The sequence below is a fragment of the Ictidomys tridecemlineatus genome, chromosome 10 (assembly GCF_052094955.1).
Source record: "Ictidomys tridecemlineatus isolate mIctTri1 chromosome 10, mIctTri1.hap1, whole genome shotgun sequence".
Lineage (NCBI taxonomy): Eukaryota > Metazoa > Chordata > Mammalia > Rodentia > Sciuridae > Ictidomys > Ictidomys tridecemlineatus.
The window spans coordinates 34,982,377-34,996,123 of record NC_135486.1 but is presented as its reverse complement, the minus strand read 5'-3'; the positions used below and the strand labels follow the sequence as shown (position 1 = coordinate 34,996,123).

General features: G+C 44.9%; 1 protein-coding gene across 1 annotated transcript; it reads left to right on the top strand.

Moving 5' to 3' along the window:
- The first annotated feature begins 3,524 nt into the window (after positions 1–3,524).
- On the top strand, positions 3,525–8,254 carry Il10 (interleukin 10). The gene is made up of 5 exons (XM_005329480.3): positions 3,525–4,136; positions 4,918–4,977; positions 5,249–5,401; positions 6,345–6,410; positions 7,474–8,254. The coding sequence occupies exons 1-5, from the start codon at positions 3,972–3,974 to the stop codon at positions 7,564–7,566; spliced, it is 537 nt and encodes a 178-aa protein (XP_005329537.1). The 5' UTR covers positions 3,525–3,971; the 3' UTR covers positions 7,567–8,254.
- Positions 8,255–13,747: the final 5,493 nt, after the last annotated feature.

Sequence of the window (13,747 nt, the reverse complement as noted above, 5' to 3'; positions counted from 1 at the left end):
CACACACCAGCAACTCTCATCTGCCCAATTCCTCTACAGCCAAAAATGGTGAAACCAACTAGGTGGAGCTTCCCAAAAAATTATTAAAATTTCCTGTGCTGACATGCCTTGGGACTCAGATTTTATCACCTCCCTCTCTCTAGCAACAAAGGATCTGAAAACAAAAAGGAAGAAAACACAGATCCCAGATGTCATGAATGTGATACCAGCCCCAGACTGCCAGCCTCTGGACTTCTTGCTGGGTAAGACAAAAAGTCAAATCCCTTTCTTTTTGAAGTAGGATTTTTCTTTCAATTCAGCTGAATACAGAAATTAGGGAATATTTTGGAGCAGGACAAAAAAATATATATATATATTTTCCCTCCCACAACTTTCCGATTTCCCAATGTGTCTCCATTGGAAAATTTATTTGTATTTAATTAATAGGCATTTCTTAGACACCTGCTAGCCATCTGGACTAGAGGGCGAATGAGACTCGGGCCACTTGCTGCCAAGGAGCTCACAGTCTCATGAGGGGCAACTGGGTCCTCTCAAATTCACAGAACCAAATGACACCCAGCCTGTCACTCCAGCCATCCAAAAGTGCCTACTCTCTCACCTCCTTTCTGAACGGGCTGTTCCCTCATATGAAAACACAAATTCAAATCTCCTACTATGAGCTTGTTGGCATTTATATTTGAGATGTGGCTATAAGTTTGGAACTTTTCCAGATGCATTCCAATGACTTTCCAGGTGAACAGATGTCCTCACAGACTTGAGATCTAGGAGTTGTCTATGTTGTTTTTGATGTTTTCTCAATGTTAAGCGCCCAAGGTCTTGACTTTTCAGTGTTTATACTTATCCCTTGATATCAATACTGGAGCATAGGTTTTAGGGAATCTAGTACCTTCGTTGGCAAAATAAGGACTTAACATCAAGGAACTCACCAATGGTATCTCTGTCCATTTAGATGATGAAATTTTGACATGGGAAGAGCTAATTAGTTTAAATCAGTGTGGAAGGATCTACTACCCAACACACACCTGGAGATAATTGGCTATGCCTTTTTCAAAACAAAGAATTCAGATCCCAACTTCAGCCCTATTTAATGTTGTTTGGATTAAAGAAAGATACAAATGGCTTTTACGCATCTCCTTTCTCCCTACCATCCTTAGCACAAGTGTATATTTACACATATATCTCAAATTGTAATAAGAAAATGTAAGAGGTGCTGTCTGTCTCCCTCAGTTGCTCTCCCCGTCCCTCTGAGTGTGTGTCTATGCCCAGACCAGCTTCTTTGATGTCACACCCTCAGCCTTGGTCCAGGCTCACAGGGGGCGGGGACACTCTGCTATGCCAATCTCAAGTGTATTTGGTCCCTTCTGTGGGCCGGACTTGGTACATAAGTTAATAAAGTAATGTTCTGCTCAGAGAGCTCACAGCTGTTGGGGCAAGGTAGAGTGGTGCAGGATTATAGATTTCACAGAGAGGTAAGCACAGGGCACTGGGGGAAAAAAGGTAGAAGGGGATCCCTACTACCTGGGTCAGGGAGGATATCACAGCCTCACCTGGGATTGGGAACTCCTGGCCTGGCTGGTCTGTGGTGCTGCATCTGTATCTAGAACATGCAGGTTAGAGAGCACGGTACTCCTGCAGGCTAAAAGCAGACAAAGCCCAGAAAACCCAGGAGCCAAGAGGGAAAGAGAAAGGTGAAAGGCGTGGAGAATCCCAGCCCTGGACCCTTCCTCTCTGCTTACTGGCAGCAGAACTAGTAGAAATCTGGAAGCAACAGCAATTCTTGGGTTAACTCCATTCTAGTTTCTGGAAGATTCTTCCTTCTTTGGCAATGGTTGAGTTTCTGCACTGACACTCCTCAAAGGGTGGAGAAGAGAAGCCACAGTCCCTGATGCGGATCCACAAGTCACCCCAGCAGGTGAGCCCATGGGGTGGGGGTCTAGAGCCTCTCCTACTTCCCTCCTTCTCATTCCAGACTGACTGGACCCAGAGTGTCTCTCCTCCTTGCTTTGGCACAACCATCTTCTCCAATGAGGAAGACGCAAAACGCAGCACCATCAAAGATGCCCAGCACTGAAGCAGGAAGGCGAGGAAATCCCAGAAACCTTGGGGATGCCCTCCACCTGGTCAACTTGTTCTTTAAGCACAAAGCCCCCTGGCAGGGAAGAAGACAGACAGGCTGTCCCCTTGGGGTAGATGGAAAACAGATAAAGGGAGGACAAGTGATTTGCCCTGAGAAAAATGACTTGACAAAGCCTGGACAGAGCCCAGGTCTCCTGGCCCCAGGCCAGTGCTCTTCCAAGTAACTGTGTAAACTGGGATGAGGGAAGCCCTGTGGAAGGGCCAGGTCTGGTCACTTCAAAGGAGCCCTCAAGACCTTCCAGATATCTTCGGAGTTCTGATGTCACTGCCCTGATCCTTCTCAAATAAAGGTAGAACAACACTCCTCATCCTAACCCCAACTGGCTGCCCTGTTTCTCCCTGCCCTGTGCACACATGCACATGCGTGCACACACACACACACACACACACACACACGCATCTATGACTGGACTACTGTGGCTTTTTTTGGGAAGGGGAAGAGAGATAGAGAAAAGTAGGGGGTGGGGCCCTTCTGTCCAGCATTTCATGGAATTCTGAATCATTCTCCTTGTTATGTCTAGTTCTTCCCTCCTCCACCTCCCAAACTCTAGGCTTCGGCATAGAAGCCTACAACCGAAAGAGACACTGGCCAGACCCAGGGGCACACACCTGTGATCCCAGCAATCCTGGAGGCTGAGACGTGAGGATAGTCCAGCCTGAACAACTTAGGAAGAATCTGTCTCAAAATTTAAAAAAAAAAAAAATTAAAAGGGCTAGAGATAGAGTTCAGTGGCAAAGCACCCTTGGTTTCACTCCTCAGCACAACCAAAAATAAATAGATAGATGATAGATAGATAGATGATAGATAGATAGAGAGAGAGATAGATAGAGAGATAGAAAAATGCCATTTACATTTAAAAAAAAAAAAAACCTGAGGACTTCCTCATCCAGGCTTTCCTTCTTCACACTGGGGACAGTATTAAGAAGGGTGCTTCCCTCACTCAGCACACAGGTGACACTGTGTGGGTGACAGGACAGCTCTGAACCTTGGTTGATGGTTTCCTTTCTACCAAATGGAGATGCTAAGGGTCATGGTGAGAACCATCGGAATGGCACCTAACAAGCTTTGGGGGATGCAGACCACGGTTCCTAACATTCCCAAGAACTGAGAGAGCTGAGGGTGTGAAAACTTAGACCTGAGAATCTCAATGAAGCCAGGATCAGAGAAGAAGCTGGCGCTCACCCCGACCTTCCTGTCCTGTAGGATGCCAGCCTCGTCAAGAGGTTGTCCTTAAACGGGACATGAAAGAACCTGGAGGATATTTAAAGAAGGGAGGACATTTAGCTCCCCACTTTTGACTTGGAAAAAACTGAGTCCAGAGACCTCAGGTGACGTCCCAAATCAGTAAGGAAAAGTCTGGGTGTGCAACCTAGGTTGAGGGGGATCCAATTATTTCTCAATCCCAGTGTATTCTGGAATGGTCTATTTGTTCGCGTCACTCTGACCTAGGAACACGCGAATGGAACTCACAGCTGTGGGCCTCTGCACACAGAACAGCTGTTCTCCTCAGGAAGTTAACTTTTTTTTTTTTTAATTGAGAAACTGAAAAAAAAAAAGTATGTTAAAAAAGAGCCTCAAAGTTAATATTCAACCAGTCCTTTGCTTACGATGCAGAAATTAAAAATTTTAAACTCAACCAATACAGATTGGAGTCTAGGAAAGGGAGGGACTTGAATGAGAGAGAAGAAAAAAAAAAAAACCCTCAGGAAATTGACGGTGGCCTCACCAAGCTCATGATATAAAAGAGGGGACCCAGGAGGAGGTCTACACATCAGGGGCTTGCTCTTGCAAAACCAAACCACAGGCAGACTTGCAGAAGAAGCAGAGTTCCGCAATGCCCAACCCCGTGCTGCTATATTGCCTGGTCCTCCTGGCTGGGATGGGGACCAGCCGAGGAGAGAACACCCAGTCTGAGGAAACCTGCACCCACTTCCCAGGTGGCCTGCCTCACATGCTTCGAGAACTCCGAGCTGCCTTTGGCAAGGTGAAGATTTTCTTTGTAAGTATTGCTGCTTTCTTTCCGGGACTGCCAGGAGAGGAAGAGGGTATTCCTCTTCCTCCTCCTCCTCCCCTTCCATCCCCAACACTCATTCCCCTCAAACCTAATTTCTTAAGAAAATCCACAATGGAGCCATGCCCAGATGATGTAGGAAAGGTGCAGGGAAAGCTGCCTAAGGGGTTCATAAATGCATTCTCTCCTATGCTCAGAAACTTTCTATAAGATTCCATGGAGATTGATACTTTATTGACTGGGAGAGAACAAGAAAGTTCTGATGGGAGGTAGAAATGTTCCACTTATTCTGGGGCAGAAAAAAAAAAAAAAACAGAAATTGCCTCTGCTTAGAGGGTCACCAAAACTTAAAGACTGAGATTTGGGACAGGACCACGAGTAGAGAAAACTTGCATTGGGAGAAGTTTCCCGTTCCTAGAGAGTTCTCAGAACTGGAGCTGGATGTCCTCCAGGGACAGAAAGAAAGGCAAAGAGCAAGACATGAGAAGGGATTCAAGAATAAAAGGGTTGACAAAAGCTATGGCTCTACGGAAAGACCAGGACTGAGTCCAGCTTCTGCCTTCTCTTCAAAATCAGCCTGATTCTTAAAGTAACTTGATCTGGAGTGGGAGGACCTGATTTAACAAGGAGTTCTAGCACTCTCCTTTTTTAAGTGGGCAGGGACTCCATAGATCACAAATTGAAAACTCCATACATAAAAGGGCATGGGAAAGACATGCATCTCAGGTTTCCCCAAACCTCCAGTTCACGGCTTCTTCTGTTCTCACAGCAAACAAAGGATCAGCTGGATGACATGCTGTTAAGCGAGTCCCTGCTGGAGGACTTTAAGGTGAGAGCCAGGGCAAGAGAGGGTGCAGTGTGATTAAGGGAAGGGAGGCGGGGTGACTGCAGACAGCTGGGTTGGCTTCCTTCACTTTGAAAAAGAGAAGTAGGAAGATCTTAACTCAGCACAAAGCCAGCAGCCAGGGGCTTAACAAAGGGCTCTATGCTGGGGGAGAGGTGGCTGGTTAAGGAAGGTCCCCAGGACCAGGGTGTCCTCTGCAGCTAGCTGCACCAGCTCTTCCTCCCAGTCACCCCCACTCCTTGGCACCTGCCCGCAGGGTTACCTGGGTTGCCAAGCCTTGTCGGAGATGATCCAGTTTTACCTAGTGGAGGTGATGCCCCAGGCAGAGAACCACAGCCCAGATGTCAAGGAGCACGTGAACTCCCTGGGGGAGAAGCTGAAGACCCTCAGACTGCGGCTCCGGCGCTGTGTGAGTAGCAGACCTGTGCATGCCATCTCCTATGACCTAGCAGGGTTACATCCAGAGACACACCAAGACCCAGAGTGCCAGGGCTAGTTGTGAATTCAGAAAGGTGCCAGGAGTCAGATCTCTTGCTCATTTCTCTCTGGGGGTGGGGTGGGGGAGCGCTAGGCATTTACATGTGAAGATTTGCACATAGCTTTCCTGTTATTTGTGAGTCATTTGTGGGTTATTAACTACTCCCCTTTCTCTTTATGAAAGGGGCCCTGAGCTTCAGCCAAGGCTCCCTTGTCCCTTTGGACCTAAGCCTCAGCTCCCAAGGAGGGAGAAGTGTCACCTACCTCTTCTCAATCTTTGGAAAACAAGTCTCTTAGTGTGGCACAACTGGCTGACAGGATTTCTCCCAGTATTTCAGAAGGACCAGGGGACTATTGTCCTCAAGCAAGTGTCTGTGAATAAATCTCCCAGATGATTTATTTCTCTACCTGAAGTCCACCCTTGCGGCTGATGGTTTGTTTTGATCTCTCACTGAGATTGGAAAATTAGTCAGTGTCATCTTACTGGTCAGGGATAGGCAAAGGGCCTAGTCCCCATAGCTGGAACAATGTCTCCACTTCTCAGACACTTGGAAATGGTCCTTGGTAACTGATATTAAAAGAGAGGAGAAAAGAGGCAGGAAAGGGACAGTAGACACTGGGGTTCTGGCAGAGGAAGAATCCATCACCTGGATTCTCAAGCAAGCAAAAGACAAACATTTCATTTCCCTGGTTATTTCTTCTCTATCCCTTGGGTGGCAGGATTGTAAGACTGAGGTAGGCTCCATTCTCCCTGGGAGTAGGAGAAGTGGGCTTTCAGAATGAATCAGGCCCCCTCCTCATGCTACCAACTTGTCCCCCCAAGTGCCATGGACCCAGGAACCGGGGCCATTAACACTTTCTCTTTCCTTCTGTAGCATCGTTTTCTTCCCTGTGAAAATAAGAGCAAGGCTGTACAGCAAGTGAAGGATGCGTTTAGCAAGGTGAGCCTGGGTGGGGGCAGAGAGGGTCTGCAGAACACAAACTCTGCCCACTCCTCAAGGGCAGAGGGTGGCAGGTGCTCAGCCAGCCTGTCCCACACTTGGAGGGGGTGTGGGAACTTCAGAAATGGTGTGAGCTCCTCAGCCAATGAGGAGCAGCTGCCTCGGTTCTATTTGTTTTCTGTGAAGTGTCTTGGAAGTTTCTAAATGACTGTCTTTGCAAGCTTTCAGCTTGGACGGGCCAGCGAGTTAGGTGCTGGGGAGAGTGATAAAGGAAACAGAAAGAAAGTAGCTCATCGGGAATCCAGGCTGAACCCACACGTGCAGGAAGCTGACACGTGCCTGTGCTCTTGCAGACACACTTGGGGGTTCAGGCTGGATTCCCCTAAACTTAGAATGAGCAGGAAGCAGAATTCTTACTCATCTAGAATTGATTCAAGTTCACTTTCCATCTGCCCTTCATACCTCCCCAGGTGCCTGAGAATATGAACTCCCAAACTAAATGGGGTTTCATACTTCCAACTGCCTAAGAACCTCTTAAACCCTATTTCCCAGAAGCCATGTGGTCTGTGCCCTTTTCATGGGCTGGGAACATTCACTAGAAAGGGCTCCAGCATCAGGGGGCACAAGTCCCCTAACAGGTGAAAGCAGCCAGACAGAGGGCCTGCTTGATCTCTTAGTGGGAGAATGCAAACATAAAAAATTTCCTTTTCCTCATCGTCTAGCTTTCAAACTGCTTCCTCTGATATCTCTTCATTAAATTCTGCATAAACACTATGTGAACACCTGACCTTTAAAAATGTTGAAAAGACACCATTTGAAAACTTGCTTTGCAGAGTAGATGCTGCTGTCACTGCCCGCTGGCCTGTGAGTGCTAAGGGTCAAGGCCCAGCCCTTTCCCAAGACAGCTGGGCATATCCTTGATGGCCAGGGTCACTCTTCACCTCCCAACACAAGAGAGCAAGAATAGCCTCTACGTTTGACTCCTGTCTTGCCCTTCCAAGTGGAGGGGGGCCCGTCGTCTACCAGTAGGTTTTAACCAAGTGTTTCTTATCTCCCTGTACAGCTTCAAGAGAAAGGCATCTACAAAGCCATGAGTGAGTTTGACATCTTCATCAACTACATAGAAGCCTACATGACAGCGAAGATAAATAGCTAAAACATCCAGAAGGGCAACTCTACTGGACTCTAGGATATAAATTGGAAATCCCCCAAATCTGGCTCAGGGTTGTAAGCTAGCCAAGCCAGCTCCTTCGAAAACCCTGTTGCACCTCTCTCCTAGAATATTTATTAACCTCTGATACCTCAGTTCCCATTTCTATTTATTTACTGAGCTTCTCTGTGAACTACTTAGAAGCCCAATATTATAATTTTTTCAATATTTATTATTTTCACCTATGTTTAAGCTGTTTATATAGGGTGACCCCCTATGGTATTTGAGTGTTTTAAGATAAATTATAAGTTTTGTAAGGGGAAAAAGTGTAACTTGGGGAGCCAATGGAAGTTTCCATCCCAAGCATGACTACACTTCTGGCTGTTGAGCTGTTTTCCATGATCTCCTTCTGATTTCTCTTGTCCCTGGATCTGGGCTCCTGGATTGCTGCAAAGACTCTTCCCCTCTTAGGAAGAGAAACCAGGCAGTTAACCAGGATTAACCTCCCCACATCTCTGAGGGAGTCCCCTGACCTCATTCTCCAACCATTTCATTCTCTAAAGCTGTGGCCAGCTTGTTATTTATAGCAACCTAAAGTTGGTTCTAATAGAACTCAGTTTTAACTACCAGTAATTCAGTTCCTTTGGGAATGTTATATTGTTTGTCTGTCTTCACAGCAGATTTTAATTTTGAATAAATAAATGGATCTTATTCAAATCATGGTGTCATTTGATTCCTGGGTGACAGAAATGGTTCTCTTAAGGCTTCCACAAGATGAAAGGAAAGGGGCGAATGAATGAATTAACACCTTCCAGAGAAAGGAAGCCAGCAACTTCTCCAGGAAAGGAGGCTCCAAACTTGATCAGGAGAAAAGGCAATGCTCACTTTCAAAGCCCAACAGCAAGACCACCATGGTCTTCCCATAATGCAGTCCTTTCAGATGTACCCCTAACTCCTTAAGAATTATGCTGACTTTGAAGGTTAAGAAAGAGTATTTTGTGGGGGTGGAGCTATAGCTCAGTGCCTCGCACATGAGAGGTGAGGGGTTCGATCCTCAACACCACCTTAAAAAAATAAATAAATAAAGGTATAGTGTTCATCTACAACTTTCATATATATATATATGATTATTTTGTATATACTGAGATCAGAAAGATAGACAGGCAAAAAAGTTGTTTTAGTCTTTTTTTTTTTTTTTTTTTTTTTGGCTTCTTCAAGCTCCATAGGCCCAGAGGGTGAGAATTAAAAGAAAGTGCTAACTTGGCTCCCGGCCCTTGGAGATGATTCCAGTACACAAAATTTGTTGTTATTGATAAGAACAAAATAAAAAAAAAAAAAACTCCTACCAAAGGCTTTTTGAGCTGAAATTAGGGGCACCAGGGCTGGAGCTAACAGAGTAGAATGTGGGCCCCCCTGGATAGGATACCCCGGACTCCAGCAGCCACTTTTCCTGTCCCCTCCCTAGCCACCAGACAAATGTGAGCATGGCTTCTGACTGCGGTCTGCTGGCCGAGGGGGAAGGCACCGTGGCTGGGGAAGCCCTACTCAAGGCCCTGTGACTTGGAGGAGAGAGGGGAAGAAGAGGCTGAGTAAACACTGACTCCCTTCAGGCTCTGCCCAGGCCACCCTGCTCCCCCTGCTCATGGAGGGTGGGAGCTGACTGGCTGTGGTCACTTTTTCAGTAAGACCTGACTCACTTCGGTTAAAGTAACCATAGGAAGGAAGTGGGAAGCATCAAAGCTGAAATTCTGAGATGAAAGGTTAGAGTTAAGAATGGAGGCTAGTAGAAGGTGACGGGGGAGGGACAGACTCACGAGTGCTGTGGCCTGGACATTTTAGGCAGTTAGGGCTCGCTGCCAGGCTCTGCATGCCAACGTGAGGAGGAGCTGGCACCTCCTTCAAGGGAACAGGCATCTGGGGAAGCTACAGAACTAGTGTTCGCAGCTGCAATTCCTGGAGCACTTCTCTTGAGTGTGTCTGTGCTAGTATATATTCATCAGGTACGCTAGGGCATCATTATTGCTATTTTCTGTAAGACGAAGTATTGTTGCCATTTTTCAGAAAGCTCGGAAATACAAGATTTTTTTTCCTGTGTTTTGTTCAGTTTTTTTTTGGGGGGGAGGCGGGGTTTAATGATCTACAAGCTATAGAACATGTTTGAAGTTCAAGTTTTCTGAACTGTTTTATTAATATAGCCCTTTAAGCCATGAGTTGATCATAGACTAATCCCAAGGGATCCCTAGGCTCTAGACTTCCTGCTTCTAACCTGTTTGTGTATATTACTATGATACCTGGTATTTATGCTAATAATGTGAATATTAATTAAAGCTATTTGTCGGCTACTTGGCTAAGGACTTGGTATCACTCTTTATTGTCATGTAAAACTATGAGGGATTAATTATTAACGTCTCCATTTTTCATATAATGAAAATGAGACCCAGAAAAGTTATATAACTTACCTTTGGTCATCCAGCTATTAAATGGTAGATCATGATCTCAATGACTATATTAAACTCCTAGATATCATTTTCATATATAAATTACTACAACATTCTTCTTTTCTAATATAATTCTGCTGTGTCTCATTGAAAATTGAGATACATATTCAGGTTCATTGGCATGCATCTATCTATTCTCATGTCTGCTGGGGAGGCTGAAGCAGAAGGATCATTGGAGTCCCAGGGTTGGAGGCCAGATTATGTCTTTTATAGACCTTAATATGTTTCATGCCTTTTTTTTCTCTCTCTCAGGATATTTTAATATTTTCTTCTATGACCTATTGGTTGTTCTGGAGCATGAAAAATACTGACATGACTGTATTAGACAACACGAAGAATGAAGAACTAAGTGTAGCATAACACACCACTTCTTTTGTGTTAATTATCTGTTGCAACACAAAAAAGTTGGCCAGTTGAAATCATAAGCATTTATTAACTCGGTTTCTATAGGTCAGGAATCTGAGAGTGACAACTAGTAGCTCCATCTCAGGATCTTTAATGACATTGCATTGAAAATGACAAGCCAGAGCTACAATCACTTGAAGACTTGACTGGGGCTGGAGGAATCATATTTAAGATGGCTCCTCACATGGCTATTCCAGGCTACTCCTTCCAGGTCTTTGCTCTGTCTGGCTGGAGTCATATCTACTTTGTCCCATGTCCCATGCTGATCAAAGCTCTATTTAGTAGCCCATCTATTGTATCTCTAATTAACAAAAATCAGAAAATGAAATTATTTCTTTAAAACTTTAATAGAGGGCTGGGAATGTGGCTCAAGCGATAGTGCGCTCGCCCGGCATGCGTGTGGCCCGCTTTCGATCCTCAGCACCACGTACAAACAAAGATGTGTCTGCCGAAAACAAAAAAATAAATAAATAAATATTAAAATTCTCTCTCTCTCCCTCTCTCACTCTCTCTTTAAAAAAAAAATTTTTTTAATGAATGTTCCTGGGCAAAATTAATGGCAGCAGTTATTTGTGGTAAAAAGCCTCAAAACCACTGAATTAGATGACCTTCAAATTCTGCTCAAGCCTACAGACCCTCATCCCAGCCTGCGAGCTCTTCAGTCAGCCAGGCCCATTCCCACTCGACCCTCCTCCAGGACACATCCTGTGTCTGCAGAGTCTGTACCAATGATCTTCTAGAGAGTTCCCCCGTCAACTGTGTAGCATCAATAGCTCCCCTCTCCCACCTGAGTTGAACAGCCATACAACCCTGAGCTTCCAGAAGCCTCTTGGGCACGCTGGCTAGACAAGACATGAAGGAAATAAAAGATCTGAAGAAAATTAACACAGCTTCCCTCTTATCCCACAAGGATGTTATATGCAGCCTCTCCAGGCAGGTGGATCTTGGTTCTAAGCCCACGGCTGCCATTTGCCTATTAGCTGCATGACTTTGAGATGACACCTACCACAGTATTCTCCTCTGTAACATGGAGAAATGATCATTCCTTCAAGGTGATGGTGGTGTAAGAAATTAAAGCAAGAGTACATATAAAGCTCCTGGCACAGAGTAAACATTCAAAAAAAATAGGTCCATCCCTTAGGCATTTGTGAAAGTGCTAACATGAAACAAAATGGAAAGACAGATGCTCTAACACCATGAAAATAGTGGGCACAACTTGCACTTGTGCCAATCACTATACCTAGACCTTTCCTTATAATGCCTTCTGCCTTCTCACCCACCATTTCTGCATAGAAAGATAAAATGGTTCATCCTTGAACTTGGGAGAAAAAGAAAGGAAATAATATTTTTTGAGTGGCTACTTTCAATATCCTGAAGTTGGTCTCCAAAATGCTTTGGCTTGGTGAAGTAAAACAATATGTATAAATTACAGTCACTGGAGTTGCATAAATCCATTGAATCCAATGAACTGCTTAACATAGATGCCTGATTTCAATAGTTACACATAGCATTGAATATAAATTAGTTTAAGCTTTATTCATTTATAACACTCGGCTTTGTTCATATGTTCATTCTCCATCATTGTTGCTTATCTGAACAAGAATTCAGCCTACTATAATGCTTTTCCACTTACCATTATTTGAAAGGGAAAGGAGATGTTTTGCAAACTTATGAAGCCATTGCATAACTGAGCCCACAATTGTCAAATATACAACTTAGAATCTCATGTATGTTTGAAGAAATCTTCCTGGATTACTTAGAGGATGGGTATGTAGGTAGCTCTGCATTGCTGTGACCAAAATAACCTAACAAGAACTACTTAGAGGAGGGAAAGTTTATTTTGGCTTACAATTCCAGAGGTTTAGTTCATGGTGGGCTGACTCCATTACTCTGGGCCCAAGGTGAGGCAGTACATCATGGTGAAAGGGCATGGCAGATGGAAGCTTTTCAGGAAAGGGCAGCCAGGAAGCAGAGAGAGAGAGGGGAAGGGGTCACAGAGCAAATGAACCAGTGACTCAACTCCTCTAGCCATACCCCATCTTCCCACAGTTTCCATCCAGTCATTCCATTCAGGCTATAATAGACTGATTATGTTATAGCTCTAATAATCCAATCACTTGACTTCTGAACATCCCTGCATTAATCCCAGAGCTTTAGAGGGACAGCTCATATCCAACCATAACATTCCACCCTGACGTCCAAAAGCTCATATCCATCTCACAATGCAAAATGCATTCAGTCCGTCTCTTAGAGACCATAGTCAATAGTTCCAGCACTGCCTGAATGTCCAAGTCCAGAGTCTCATCTGAGACTGAAGGCAAACACTTGGCTGTGAACCCCTGTAAAGGTCAAAAGCAAGTTACATATATCTAATATGCAGTGTTGCAGAGTAAACATTCCCATTCTAAAAGCAGGGAATAAGGACATAGAAAGAAGAGTGGGACCAAAAAAGACTGAAACCCAACTTGGAAAATGGGTCCCATGACTCCAAGTATAGCGTCTTGGCGGCAAGAAGTGCTTCCCAAAGGGCTTGGCAGCCCCACTCCTTTGGCTTTGCCTGCTGCAGCACACATGGCTCTCTTTTAGCCTAATTTTCTCTGTAGCCTACAACTTTCTCAACTAACAATCCACGTTACTGGCATTTCTTAATTCCTCGGGTCTGCATTCCAGCTATGACTTCACCTTCACAGCTTCATATATTGCCCTCTCCGGGGCAGCCTGCAGGGATTCCAACCCTGCTACACTTTGCCCTGCCTCCCAGGTCTCCCTTTGAAATCTCAGTGGAAGCCTCCATGAGCCCTTAATTCCAACATCCAACATTCTTGCAGAACTAGCACCATGTGGATGACACCAGGGTCTGCCACCAGTTCATGAAGTAGCTGGGCCCTCTGGAATCATGGCTGCAATGGCCCCTGGATGTCTTGTGAACTAACTTCCTAGGCCATCCTGTACAATCAAAGTGCTCCTGGGATCTCTTCTCAAATAAATTTTTCCTTCTATATCCTTAAGCCTGCAACGGGTCTGGTCTTACACATTCCAGAGATACCCTCAAGCCATCTTTCCAATTTTCTCTGTGCACAGTATTTAGCATCTCTTTAGTGGCTATAATCTTCTCAACAACCACAACTTTCTTGTCCCCAGTTTTACATGCACTTTTCTGGTCAAATTGCAAGTTTTGAAAATTCTTAAATTCTGCCTTCTGCTCCCAATTTTGTCAGTAAATTTGGAGAAAATATGTCAGCAACATCCATGCCACTGACTGAATGCTGTGCTGCCTGGAAATT

What these genes read in the sequence shown, in the direction of transcription:
- Il10 (XM_005329480.3), top strand. Translation starts at nt 3,972, where the DNA reads ATGCCCAACCCCGTGCTGCTATATTGCCTGGTCCTCCTGGCTGGGATG. An exon ending in GACTGCGGCTCCGGCGCTGT is followed by an intron (nt 5,402 to 6,344) that starts GTGAGTAGCAGA and finishes TTCCTTCTGTAG; the next exon opens with CATCGTTTTCTTCCCTGTGA. An exon ending in TGAAGGATGCGTTTAGCAAG is followed by an intron (nt 6,411 to 7,473) that starts GTGAGCCTGGGT and finishes CTCCCTGTACAG; the next exon opens with CTTCAAGAGAAAGGCATCTA.